This window comes from Gekko japonicus, unplaced genomic scaffold (genome assembly GCF_001447785.1).
Source record: "Gekko japonicus isolate JY-2015 unplaced genomic scaffold, Gekko_japonicus_V1.1 scaffold2894, whole genome shotgun sequence".
Taxonomy (NCBI): domain Eukaryota; kingdom Metazoa; phylum Chordata; class Lepidosauria; order Squamata; family Gekkonidae; genus Gekko; species Gekko japonicus.
In genome coordinates, this window is record NW_015160925.1 from 112,393 (window position 1) to 124,172 (window position 11,780).

The following is an 11,780-nucleotide window of genomic DNA, read 5'->3' on the forward strand; positions in this document are numbered from 1 at the left end:
CTTTCCTCAGAAAACAGTGTTCCCTTTTTAGGACTTTATCAGATTGGCAGAGAGAGGTTTTTCTTGCTGGAAGAGGCTATGATAAGGGGGGGAAAAACTGGCCACTGTGGACCTCCTGGCCACCAGCCGGCGAGAACACCGGGACAGTGCAGCTCCTCCCAAATGCCAAAAGTCAAACCTGCCACAGACGTGGTCTTGCTGAAATGGCAACCGACCACCTGAGGTATACTCTGGGAAAGCTACTCAGCTGCCTCAAAATGGCCGAAATCCTTTTCTCTACAGTCTTTGCCCCCACCTAATATTATATCCAGACATATGCTCCCAAACGTCAGAAATGTGTGTCAGACTTCCCAGAAAGTAACCTCTTCTGTGTGAAGGGGCTGTCTGTTGCGGGCCCTGCTCCAATTGCTTTTGGAGAGCTGCCTTCTGCCGGAGTGGGGGAAAAAGAGAGATGTTTTTCTTTTTCAGCTGTCCTAGCCATAATTGAAGCCAGTCTTTCCTCGCTGTTCCCTCTTTCTGGAAATGAGAGCCGCAGCAGAGAGCCTCCGGCTTGTTTGGCAGCGAGAGACTCCCTTCAGAGATCAGTTTGGTCTTTCTCTACAGCAGTGCTCCCTCTAAGCTGTGGAGTCTTGTGAGCAATAATAGCTTATAATAGCTTAGCCCTATTTGGTTCATAGTCGTATCCTGGGTTGAGTCCCCCCCCCTTTTTTCCAGTTTAAGTTTGCTCTGGAGCCCGCCTTCCTGAGCGAAGGCAAAAATGTGTGAGCCGGAGCCTAAAAAATCTGTGAGCTAGCTCACACTGACTCAGTTTAGGGGGAACACTGCTCTACAGACAGGGGTCATTTCGTAAAAAAAGAGGTGCAGGAGCTCATTAGCATAACTTATTAGCATAACTTATAACTTATTTGCATATGCCACACCCCCTGACATCACCGGAAGTCTGTCAGAAGGCAACACTCACCGCTCAGGCTCCACTGGACTGTTTTGGATTGCTAGCTATGGGGGGGGGGACATGCAGATCTGTCCTCACAGGAGGGAGAGCTTGTACCTGAAGGCAGGCCAGGGGGCTCTGCAACTTACCTGGCTGCTTCTTGCTCATTGTGGCCCGACTGAGGGCTGCTGGGAGCAGGGGGCGGGGCTTGTTGCATGAGACCACCGCCTGGGCTCCTTACTGCCAGAGCTCCGCTCCTGCGCACTCCCACAGGAAATGACCCCTGTCTACAGAGAAGTGTGTGTAGTTTCTTGCGTGGAAACCTGTGGTGCGTTCAGGAAATCTCATTCAGCGTCCACAAAACTACGTGGAATCGCCTTTCGAAACGTTAGTTTTCCTTACCCCCACGGGACTTATAAATGGCACACCAGTTCCAGAAATCAAGCAATCTCGTCTTTGATTATTGTACTCAAGGCTTCCCCCCCCCCCCCCCCCCGCTTGGGTTGTCTTCTAGGGCACCAGAATGCCACTATGGTAAATGGATAAAGTTTGGTGAGAGCCAGTTTGGTGTAGTGGTTAAGTGATTGAACTCTAATCTGGGAGAACCAGGTTTGATTCCCCACTCCTCCACTTGCAGCTGCTGGATGACCTTGGGCAAGCCATAGTTCTGGCACAGCTGTTCTCTCAGAGCTCTCTCAGCCCCACCTACCTCACAAGGGTGTCTGTTTTGGGGTGGCGATGGGAAAGGCGTTTGTAAGCCATTCTGAGACTCCCGAGTGAAGAGTGGGGTATATATCCAATTTCTTCTCTTCAAAATTCTTAAATATCCCACACAGTAAACTGGTGTCCCGAACGTGGTGCCCGTGGGCACCTGCCAACACCCTTCCTGGCGTGTGCCAAGATTTTTTAGAAAGTGGCCTGGGCAGGTGGCTTTTGCCCTGTAAAGCTTCTGACTAGCCATTGGAGATCTTAGTGGCTGTGCAGATCTTGAGAAACACAGCTTTGGCAGTGGCCGCCACCACAGCACAAGGATCTTTACTGTGTGACTGCAGGTAAGCCGCGGCAGCCATTTTGGGGCTGCGCCCATCACACTGTCTCAGGATTCCAAAGGTGCCCACCAAGGCTCCCTCTAAGCTGTGGAGTCATGTGAGCAAAAATTATACTTTGTGAGCTACTGGCATTCAAGTTGTGAGTGAGCGATTTGCCTACTGCAAAGATTAGTCTGCTCTGGAGCCATCTTTCCTGAGTTAAGGCAAAATTGTGTGAGCCAGAGGCTAAGAAACTGTGGGCTAGCTCACACTAACTCAGCTTAGAGGGAACACTGGTGCCCACAGGCTCAAAAAGGTCGGAGACCCCGGCAGTAAACCATCACCTCAGCCATGCTGCGGTTCAAAGGAGTGACGAAAATCCCTTCAGCAAAAGTCGAAAAGAGCTCGCTTTGTGGGAGGCCCGGCTTGGAGCGGATGTTGTTTCTGGCTTTCCCAAAGAAACAGGCTGCCGAACAGCAGACCGCATATTCTGAATGTGGCTGGAGCGCCCGGCCTTCCAGCGTTCGCCTGCGGATCAATCCGTCCACAGCCTTGCAGGATTGCCCTGGTGACCGAACCTCTTTGAGAGATGAATCAGTAACAGAATCCACTTTGCGGGGCAGGGGACATCAAAAGCCAGCCAGCTTGTCAGTTCATGCCTCTTCCAACCTTCACGGTTAGCCTCTGAACAGCTTGTGCTCTGAAAAAAGCCCAGAACATTTGCAGAGCTAACGGCTCCGGCTGACGGTATGGGCGGAGAAGCTGCTGGACAGTCCTGACACGTTCCGGGCTGGCGTGTGCCTGGTTAGCACTGTAGAAACTTGGCCCGTGCAGATGTTTTTGTCACATGGAGAGCTGGACAAAAGAGAAGAGGGGGAGGACCCCGAACCGATGGGTGCAGCGCAAATGAGATTTATTGGGCTTTTTAAAAAAACCCCACAGATGTACTAAAATCATTTGGATCTTCAAAGCTTAAAGTCAAAGTCAAAGACCTTGAATGGCATAACAGTAAAATACATAGATATAAAATAACACAGCGTGGAAATTTAAAAGCATTAACGAACAAAACAAATCATTCCTTAGGAGCACAGATCTGACTTTGGCCGCTTCGGTAAGAAACTTTGCCGCTATAGCTGTGATATCAGGATTAACATCCTTTAGAACAGTGATGGCGAACCTTTTAGAGACCCGAGTGCCCAAACTGCGACCCAAAACCCACTTATTTATCGCAAAATGCCAACACGGCAATTTAACCTGAATATTGAGGTTTTACTTTAGAAAAAAACAACTCATACATTAACTTAACATGATCCAAACAAGGTAAGGAAAGCAATCCCAAATGCTTTCATTTACTTAAAATTATTTGGAAGAGAATTCCACAGTTTAATGACGGTCTGGGCCTGGCTGGGGCGATGGCACGCGTGCCCACAGAGAGGGCTCTGAGTGCCACCTCTGGAACCCGTGCCATAGGTTCGCCACCACTGCTTTAGAAGATACTGAATAGCTTTTTCCTTATTAGAACTATAATTAAGAGGATACAAAGATGGCAAGAATTTGTTGTCGAAGGCTTTCACGGCCAGAGTTCACTAGTTGCTGTAGATTTTCTGGGTTGTGTGGCTGTGGTCTTGACATTGTAGAACCTGACGTTTCACCAGTAACTGTGACTGGCATCCTCAGAGGTATAACACAAAGATGGAATACTCTCTGGGTCAAGGTTGACACAGAGAGTATTCACAAATAATCACTATATTCACAAACCTTGACACAGAGAGTACTCCATCTTTCTGTGTTATACCTACGAGGATGCCAGTCACAGTTACTGGTGAAACGTCAGGTTCTACAATGTCAAGACCACAGCCACACAACCCAGAAAATCTACAGCAACTAATGACAACAATTCTTTGCGTAAGGCTGAGCGAAATCGACAAGTCAAAAATAACATGAGATATTGAATCCACAGATTTTAAAGGGCACGGACATAACCTTTCATGTAGGCTAAAAGCTTAATAAACGCGTGGGTTTTAAGTTCAGTCAATCGCTTTCCTCTTGCATCCCGGGATCGATTTTCCCCGCCTTGCTTTTTGTTGTCGTTCTTGTTGCTTTCCGGTAGGTGTGGTCCTTCATTTTGCCTTGTGGATATAGACATGGACCAGGGACAGTGAAGCTGGCTGTAAGGTGTTTTTTCTGCATATCCAGACTGTGATGCAGAGACGTTTCGTGGTTGGAAACTAGCTCATTGAAGGGAGACGAGGGGAGGAGGGTCTCGTTGGTGTTTGGCAGGTTCAGGTGACAGGATTAGAATTTTTTGAAGGCTGCTTTTCTTTGGAACGGTTTCCAGGCACATGCCGAGTTGAGTGGTCCCCCACCGGGCCGGCAATGCCACAGGGGATGCTCAGCTAGGATCTAGCCAGCAGAAACAATTATGGGCGCACCCAGGGGTCATTTCCTGTGGGAGCACACAGGAGCGGAGCTCCAGCAGTAAGGAGCCCAGGGGGCGGGCACATGCAACAAGCCCCATCCCCTGCTCCCAGCAGCCCTCAGTTGGGCCACAAGGAGCAAGAAGCAGCCAAGTAAGTTGCAGAGCCCCCTGGCCTGCCTTCAGGTACAAGCTCTCCCTCCTCTGTGAGGGCAGATCTGCATGTTCTCCCCCCCCCCCCCAATAGCTAGCAATCCAAAAAAGTCCAGTGGAGCCTGAGCGGTGAGTGTTTCCTTCTGACAGACTTCCGGTGATGTCAGGGGGTGTGGCATATGCAAATAAGTTATGCTAATGAGCTCCTGCACCTCTTTCTCTACGAAATGACCCCTGGGCGCACCCATGACCTCCTCTGCACTGCTGTGAGAAGAGGCAGTGGGTTAGCAATCCTGGCCCTTGCTGGATCCGAGCTGGCTTCCGGTCTCAGCTCCTAGCTGCCTGCAGCCCACAGGGCGCTTTCGTATGGTCGCTGACTAGGGTGTGTGATAAACTCATTCACATGTCGATCCCCGGGGGCGGGGGTGGGGGGGATGTTTGCAGATTGCCTCCTGTTGGAAGAATCCAGCATCCTCCTGAGTTTTCATGCAGTTCACTCCCACTCAAGCAGGATTTTCTGATTGCCTTCCTGAGAGGATGTCTTGTGCTTCATTGATCCCGTGAATTAACTCAAATGTTTGCCGGGTCTGTTTCCTGAAGATCTCATAGAAGCTGTCCTGATTAATTTTGACTGTCGTTTCATAGGATGTATTTATTTCCTTTTCCAGGAAGGGGCAATGGATTTGCTGAAGGAGCTGAAAAGTATGCCAATAACTCTGGGTTTGCTGCAGGTAAAGTGTGCTGTTGCATATCCTCCGCCCTCCACTTAGGCACCAGTTCCTTCCCACCCCCCTTTCATGTAGCTCACTTGGTCGTAAAGTCACTTAGTTTTGTGGTCTGTACAGAGATATTAAAACTCCGAAGCGATTAGAAGGTTATAAGGGTTTTCTGCACACTGTTCCTCAAACAGTTCAAACTCCTGTAATAAAGAAACCCCAATTTTCTTTATAAAACCAATTACAGCAAATTATTGCTTTCTCCAAATTTGGGACGTTTCTCCAATTTGGGACATTTCTCCAATTTGGGACATTTTGGCAAAGAACACAAGAAGAACTGAGGTGGATCAGACCATTGGTCTATATCAGTGATGGCGAGCCTTTTAGAGACCGAGTGCCCCAGCTGCAACCCAAAAACCACTTATTGATCGCAAAGTGCCAACACGGCAATTTAACCTGAATCCTGAGGTTTTACTTTAGAAAAAACAACTCACACATTAACTTAAGATGATCCAAACAAAGTAAGGAAAGCAATCCCAAATGCTTTCATTTACTTAAAATTATTTGGCAGAGAATTTGACACTTTAATGATGGTCTGGGCCTGGCTGGGGCGATGGCACGCGTGCCCACTGAGAGGGCTCGTGAGTGCCACCTCTGGCCCCCGTGCCGTAGGTTCGCCACCACTGGTCTATGTAGTCCAGTAATTTGTTTCATACAGTGGCCAAAGAGTTACCCTGGAAGGTCAGTGAAGGGGCATAGAAGACAAAGCCTTCTGCTGATATTGTCTCACAGTGCTGGTAGACATATGCTGCCTCTGACCATGGAGATTCCCTTTCGTCTTTAGCCCAGTAGCACCTTTAAGACTAACAAACTTTATTGTACCATAAGCTTTCGAGAAACGCAGCTCTCTTCATCAGACGCAAGAGAGCTGTGTCTCTCGAAGGCTTATGCTACAATAAAGTTTGTTAGCCTTAAAGGTGCTGCTGGGCTTTTCGCTATTTTGCAGCAACAGACTAACATGGTGAGCTCCCCTGTGTCGATGCCCTTTAGTCTCTATGGCTAGTAGCCACTGATGGACCTCTCCCCCCATGTATCTGTCTAACCCCTATTTAAAGCCATCCATGCTTGTGCCCATCATTACATCCATTGGCAGTGAATTCCACAACTTGGTTAGTGGTTGAGTAAGGAGCTGCTCAAGTGGTTAAGATGCTGAACTACAGGCTGTGGAAGGTCGGTAGTTCAGCAGTTCGAGACCCGAGTGCCACATGACAGAGTGAACTTTATTGAATTTTATGTATGGCTTAGGCCTCTGTAAGCCGCCCTGAGCCCGTTCGCGGGGTAGGGCGGGATAGAAATACCCGAATAAATAAAATAAATAAATAAACTCCCGTCTCTAGTTCCAGCTCCTGCCAACCTAGCAGTTCGAAAGCAAGAAACTGCAAGTAGATAAATAGGTACCACTTCGGTGGGGAGGTAACAGTGTTCTGTGCACCTTGGTGTTTAGTCTTGCTGGCCACATGACCACGGAAACGTCTTTGGACAGCGCGGGCTCTTCGGCTTTGAAACGGAGATGAGCACCGCAACCCTAGAGTCGGATTCGACTGGCTTTCGAGCAAGGGAACCTTTACCTTTAAGGACAGAGTATTTCCTTCTTTTTTTGTTCTGAGTCTCTTGATCAAACTATAGAAGGGCAAAGGGGGCCAGAGGAACAAGGCCAAATGACAAAGGGAAGGGGGTCAGTCAAATTGAGCTCTTATGCAGTACAGGCGGGGAAATTCTTGGTGGGATGAATGACTTAATTTTCATAAAGCACGTGCCAAACTGAAAGTGGTACTTTGTGAAATATCCCTGGTGCAAAGAGTCTTAAGAGTTGTGCTCAGCCCCTGATCACGGCCGGAGTGTTTTGAAGTTTCCTTGTCAGCACTTTTTGCCTTGCAAGTCATATGATGAACTGCCCCTTTCTTGCCTGTCGGTTTGCAGTCCACTCGCATTGGAATATCTGTGAATGCCCTCCGGAAGCAGAGCACAGACGAAGAAGTGATTGCACTTGCCAAATCGCTTATCAAGGCCTGGAAAAAACTCCTAGGTAAGGGAATGAGCGAGCTTGAGTGGATTTGTAAGAAGAGCCCCGCTGGATTGAACCAAAGCGTCATTTCTTCAGGTTTCTGTTTCCAGCAGGGGCTTGCGAGAAGCCAGGACACATGGACAAAACTTTCCCCCATTATTTGTTTCTGACCTCTTTCAGGGTGCGGTCACAATGACCTCTTGCGGCGCTGTTGTTCCTGCTGTCATTTTATCCGTGACATTTTGTATCGGGTGAAGACGGTCACACAGTCCCTCTCTCAACCGCTTTAATCACACAAACCTCCGATCAGACAGCCGCGCTGCCCCTTGCGGCAGCGCGGGAATTTTTTTTAAAAAAAATCAATTGCGCGTGCGCATTTGCGCCTTTACACATAGAATAATTACATAGCGGTTTTTTAGACATGTGCAAAACGGGTCGGCCAAAAGAAAGAAAGAAAGAAAGCGCCGTCATGGCAATATGCAGTCCAGATACGGAAATCGCGGAATCGCAGCGGGAAAACCCGGAAAGTACTCGTTCCAGCCAGTGCCGGAAAATGCGGCAGAGAACCGCGAAAATTGCACAACTAAGCCCGCTTCAGCGCGGGAGGTGGATTGGCCTATCTGGTCAGCAAATTTAAATGTGGGAGGGAACAGCAGTGAAACCCAATCAAAAGGACCGTGTGACCGCACCCTCAGACAGCCTTTGTAAACCATTTCGGTAGCCGGCTGCTAACGGGTTTTTTGTGTCATTTCAGACGCAACCATTTTAGCAACCGGCTGCTGACAGGTTTCATTTACCTTGTCATACAAAGCTGCTTGCGTCTGGTTAGCGAAACACGGTTGAGCCATTCTTGAGGTAAACTGCTTTCTTCCATTTCCACCTCTACTTTGTGCTTCTGAATCGCTATAGTGTGCTGTTCAAAATGTCTGCAGTGCTTCCAATAGCGCCATGCTTTTTCCTCTGCACTATCTTTCTTGATCTTTCTTTTTGAAACATTCTAAGTTGGGCGCTATGGCGCTAGTCCAATATAGCACTTCAGTGCTACAGCTGCACCATTGAGATGCCTTGGCACCATTGAGGTACACTGATATTACGGCTGTTGTTACATGGATAGAGGAGGAGAGAAGCAGCTCATTGGGCAGCGAGTGCTCAGGGCACCTTGGATTGGTGTTACAGATGTTGCTTACCTAAGGTATCTGTAGCAAATGTCCTGATGTTCACCCATCCACGCAGTTCATGAATGGCCAGATGCGACCGGCTGGTAAGTGACTTGTTACCGAGAGAATCCCAGGTGTATATCTCAGGGAGGCAAACGTCTTCTCTTTGCGGGTTGAAGGTGGGCGAGTATTTTGTGTGCATATCTGTGAGGCTGGTGATCTTTCAATCACGGTCAGTATCTCTGCTGTGGTTCAACTTATGCTGGAGTTGTTGCTGCCGCTGCTGATCAGTAGCAGCACAGTTAAGTATTATGAAGTGCTTCTGCATATACTTTGCCAGCCCGTGCAGAAATCTAGGGTGCGTTTGGTAAGCGGTGTGTCCTCCAAGTACTGCAGGAGTGTATCTTTGAGGGCACAGCCACCACTCTTCTCAGCACATATAGTCCCTTGTCGATGGTGGGTCGGACCCCGCAGCAGGGACTGGTGGAACCACTCTGTGATGGGCAGATGGAGCGATGAACAGTGGCTGTGCAGTTTCTGGATGTCACTGGCCACTTTCTTTGAAATTGCTGACACCTTGAGACATCGGCTGCAGTGCCAAGAAACCTCCATGCACACTCCTATTCCTGTCGAATATCTGGGGATTGCTCTGTGGTGCCTTCGCCAGTCAAGACTTCGTGAACAGTTTGGCGTAGGGCTGGCAACTGCTTCTCTGATTGCAAAAGGGGTGTGCGTGGCAATTGTTCAGGAGATCTTTTTAAAAACAGTGTGCCTTGGCAATGAAATTGGAACGGTGAGTAATGTTTCTGTATTTCCAGGTGGATTGTACTGTGTTGTGTTTTTTTTTAACCATATTACACAGATCATTTTCAATAATGGCCTCTAGCCATGTATATGGACACAAATGCATGTCATTGTAAAGGTTTCGATTCCCACCCCCCCTTGATAATTTCCACCTTTAATTTTTTTGCATTGATTCAGCACTAACTCAAGGGGGAACTTGAAAAGCTTGAATGATGTTCTTGTGGCTCCGCAGAACAACCCTGTGGTGTGGGTTCCGCAGACTGGGTAGCCTTATGTCTCTCCTAGGTATTTCTATGCCAGATAACATCATTATTCTCAGGGGTCATTTCGTAGAAAAAGAGCTAGGGGAACTCATTAGCATAACTCATTAGCATATGCCACACCCCCTGACATCAGGGGACCGGCAGTGAACCTGCAAGGCCAGCGGGAGAGCAAGGAAGCCCCGCCAAGGCCCTCCCTGGCCCCAGAGAGGCGGGGAGGAAGCAACTTACCCTCCCTCTTCTCCTGCCTCCTCCTGGCTGAATGTGCCCGCCCCCTGGGCTCTTTACTGCCGGAGCTCCGCTCCTGTGCGCTCCTGCAGGAAATGACCCCTGCCAAAGATAATTTTGCAGATGACAGTTAGCTACAATTTCTGGTATGAAATGGAAGACAGTTGATTTTGTGGCTGTTATTTTGCATACAGATCATGGATGGCTTCACGAAACTTGGCTTTCCCTGTTGTACCAGAGCAACTGATGGCTGCCACGTAACTTGTGGGTTTTGCTCTCCTCCTCCCTTCCACCTTTCTATAGCTATACCAAAGACAACGTCGCAGATAACTGTTAGCTACAATTCCTGGTATGAAATACGTGCGGCAGCTCCTATTAGGCCACACAGCCCTCGTTACCAGAAGTGTGGTCATCCAGTCACACCCACCTTTTGCTTCTTATACTGTTTACCTTGTTTGTGGTCAAAACCCAGGGGCGAAATCACTATGCCTTTGTCCTCAAACAATCAGCAATCTGCAGGGCAATGGATGGAGTATTTGTACCGGAAAATCCTACCCTAATGGTGAATCCAGGGCTTTTTTTTTTGTAGAAAAAGCCCAGCAGGAACTCATTAACATAACAGGCCACACCCAACAGAAACATTTGCATATTAGGCCACACCCCTGACAGCGCAGCTCATTAGCATATTAGGCCACACAGCCCTCGTTACCAGAAGTGTGGTCATCCAGTCACACCCACCTTTTGCTTCTTATTCTGTTTACCTTGTTTGTGGTCAAAACCCAGGGCCTTTTTTAATAGCAGGAACGTCTTTGCATGTTAGGCCACACACCCCTAATGTAGCCAATCCTAATGAGTTTCTGCCGTTGGGTGTGGCCTGTTATGCTAATGGGTTCCTGCTGGGCGTGGCCAACTCGGAAGCCAGCCGGAACTCCGTTCCTGTGCGTTCCTGCCCAAAAATAGCCCTAATGGTGAATCCATAACTATTCCCCCACTTATGATTGTGGATAGGGCATATCCAATTCAGAAATGGCTAATGACCCCCTACAAGACACCAGGCCGTAGGATGGAGAAACTGTTTAAGAGGTCCCTCTCCAGAGCTAGGAGTGGTGGTGTGCACATTTGGAAGGCTAAAGGCTCGTTGGAGATGCCTGTAAAGAAAAAGGAGACCTTGACACCAATTATTACTGCCTGTGTGGTGCTGCATAATAGAGGTGAGGAGAAAGGGGCATTCTTGCGACATAGACTCACTGCAAGCAACACAATTACATACTCCCCCCCAAAAAAAAAAACAAAAGAAAGAAAGAAAGAAAGAAATTCATGGCATCTGTCAGATCACAGGCGTAAGAAGCTGGGGGGAAATTGTGTGTGATGCTTTGTTGCATTTCATGTTTGACAATCCATAGCCCTTAACCTTTTTTATTACTGACATCTAATTTCTCTAAGCTTTTAGATCAATAGCACCTAATTTCTCTAACCTTTTTAGTTAACGACACCTGTTTTGATTAACCTGGTTTATTAACAGCTACCTTCTGTAATATTGTTCTTCTATAACAACAACTTTCTCTAACCTGATTTAACGCTAAGTGCTTTTACCTGTCTCATTACTAACTGGGTCATTACTAACTGTGTTAAGGGCTGTGATCTTTTTTTTAACTACTAACCAGGGCTTTTTTTGTAGAGAAGGTCCAGCAGGAACCCATTAGCATAATAGGCCATACCCAACAGCAGGAACTCATTAGCATAATAGGCCACACCCCTGACAACACAGCTCATTTGCATATTAGGCCAAACCCCATGTTACCAGAAGTGTGGTCATCCAGCCACACCCACCTTTTGCTTCTTATTTTCTTTACCTTGTTTGTTGTCAAAACCCAGGGCTTTTTGCATGTTAGGCCACACCCCCCTAATTGTAGCCAATCCGAATGAGTTTCTGCTGTTGGGTGTGGCCTATTATGCTAATGAGTTCCTGCTGGGCGTGTCCAACTTGGGAGCCAGACGGAACTCCGTTCCTGTGCATTCCTG

The 11,780-nt window shown here is 48.1% G+C and overlaps 1 protein-coding gene across 1 annotated transcript in view; it reads left to right on the plus strand.

Annotated features, from left to right (window-relative positions):
* The first annotated feature begins 5,201 nt into the window (after window positions 1-5,201).
* Window positions 5,202-11,780, plus strand: part of TCEA2 (transcription elongation factor A (SII), 2) — a 43,808-nt gene continuing 37,229 nt past the window's right edge. Inside the window, exons 1-2 of the mRNA XM_015424878.1 lie at window positions 5,202-5,259; window positions 7,225-7,330. Coding sequence (XP_015280364.1) covers window positions 5,206-5,259; window positions 7,225-7,330 — 160 coding nt within the window. The 5' untranslated portion in view covers window positions 5,202-5,205. The remainder of the gene's footprint in view (window positions 5,260-7,224; window positions 7,331-11,780) is intronic.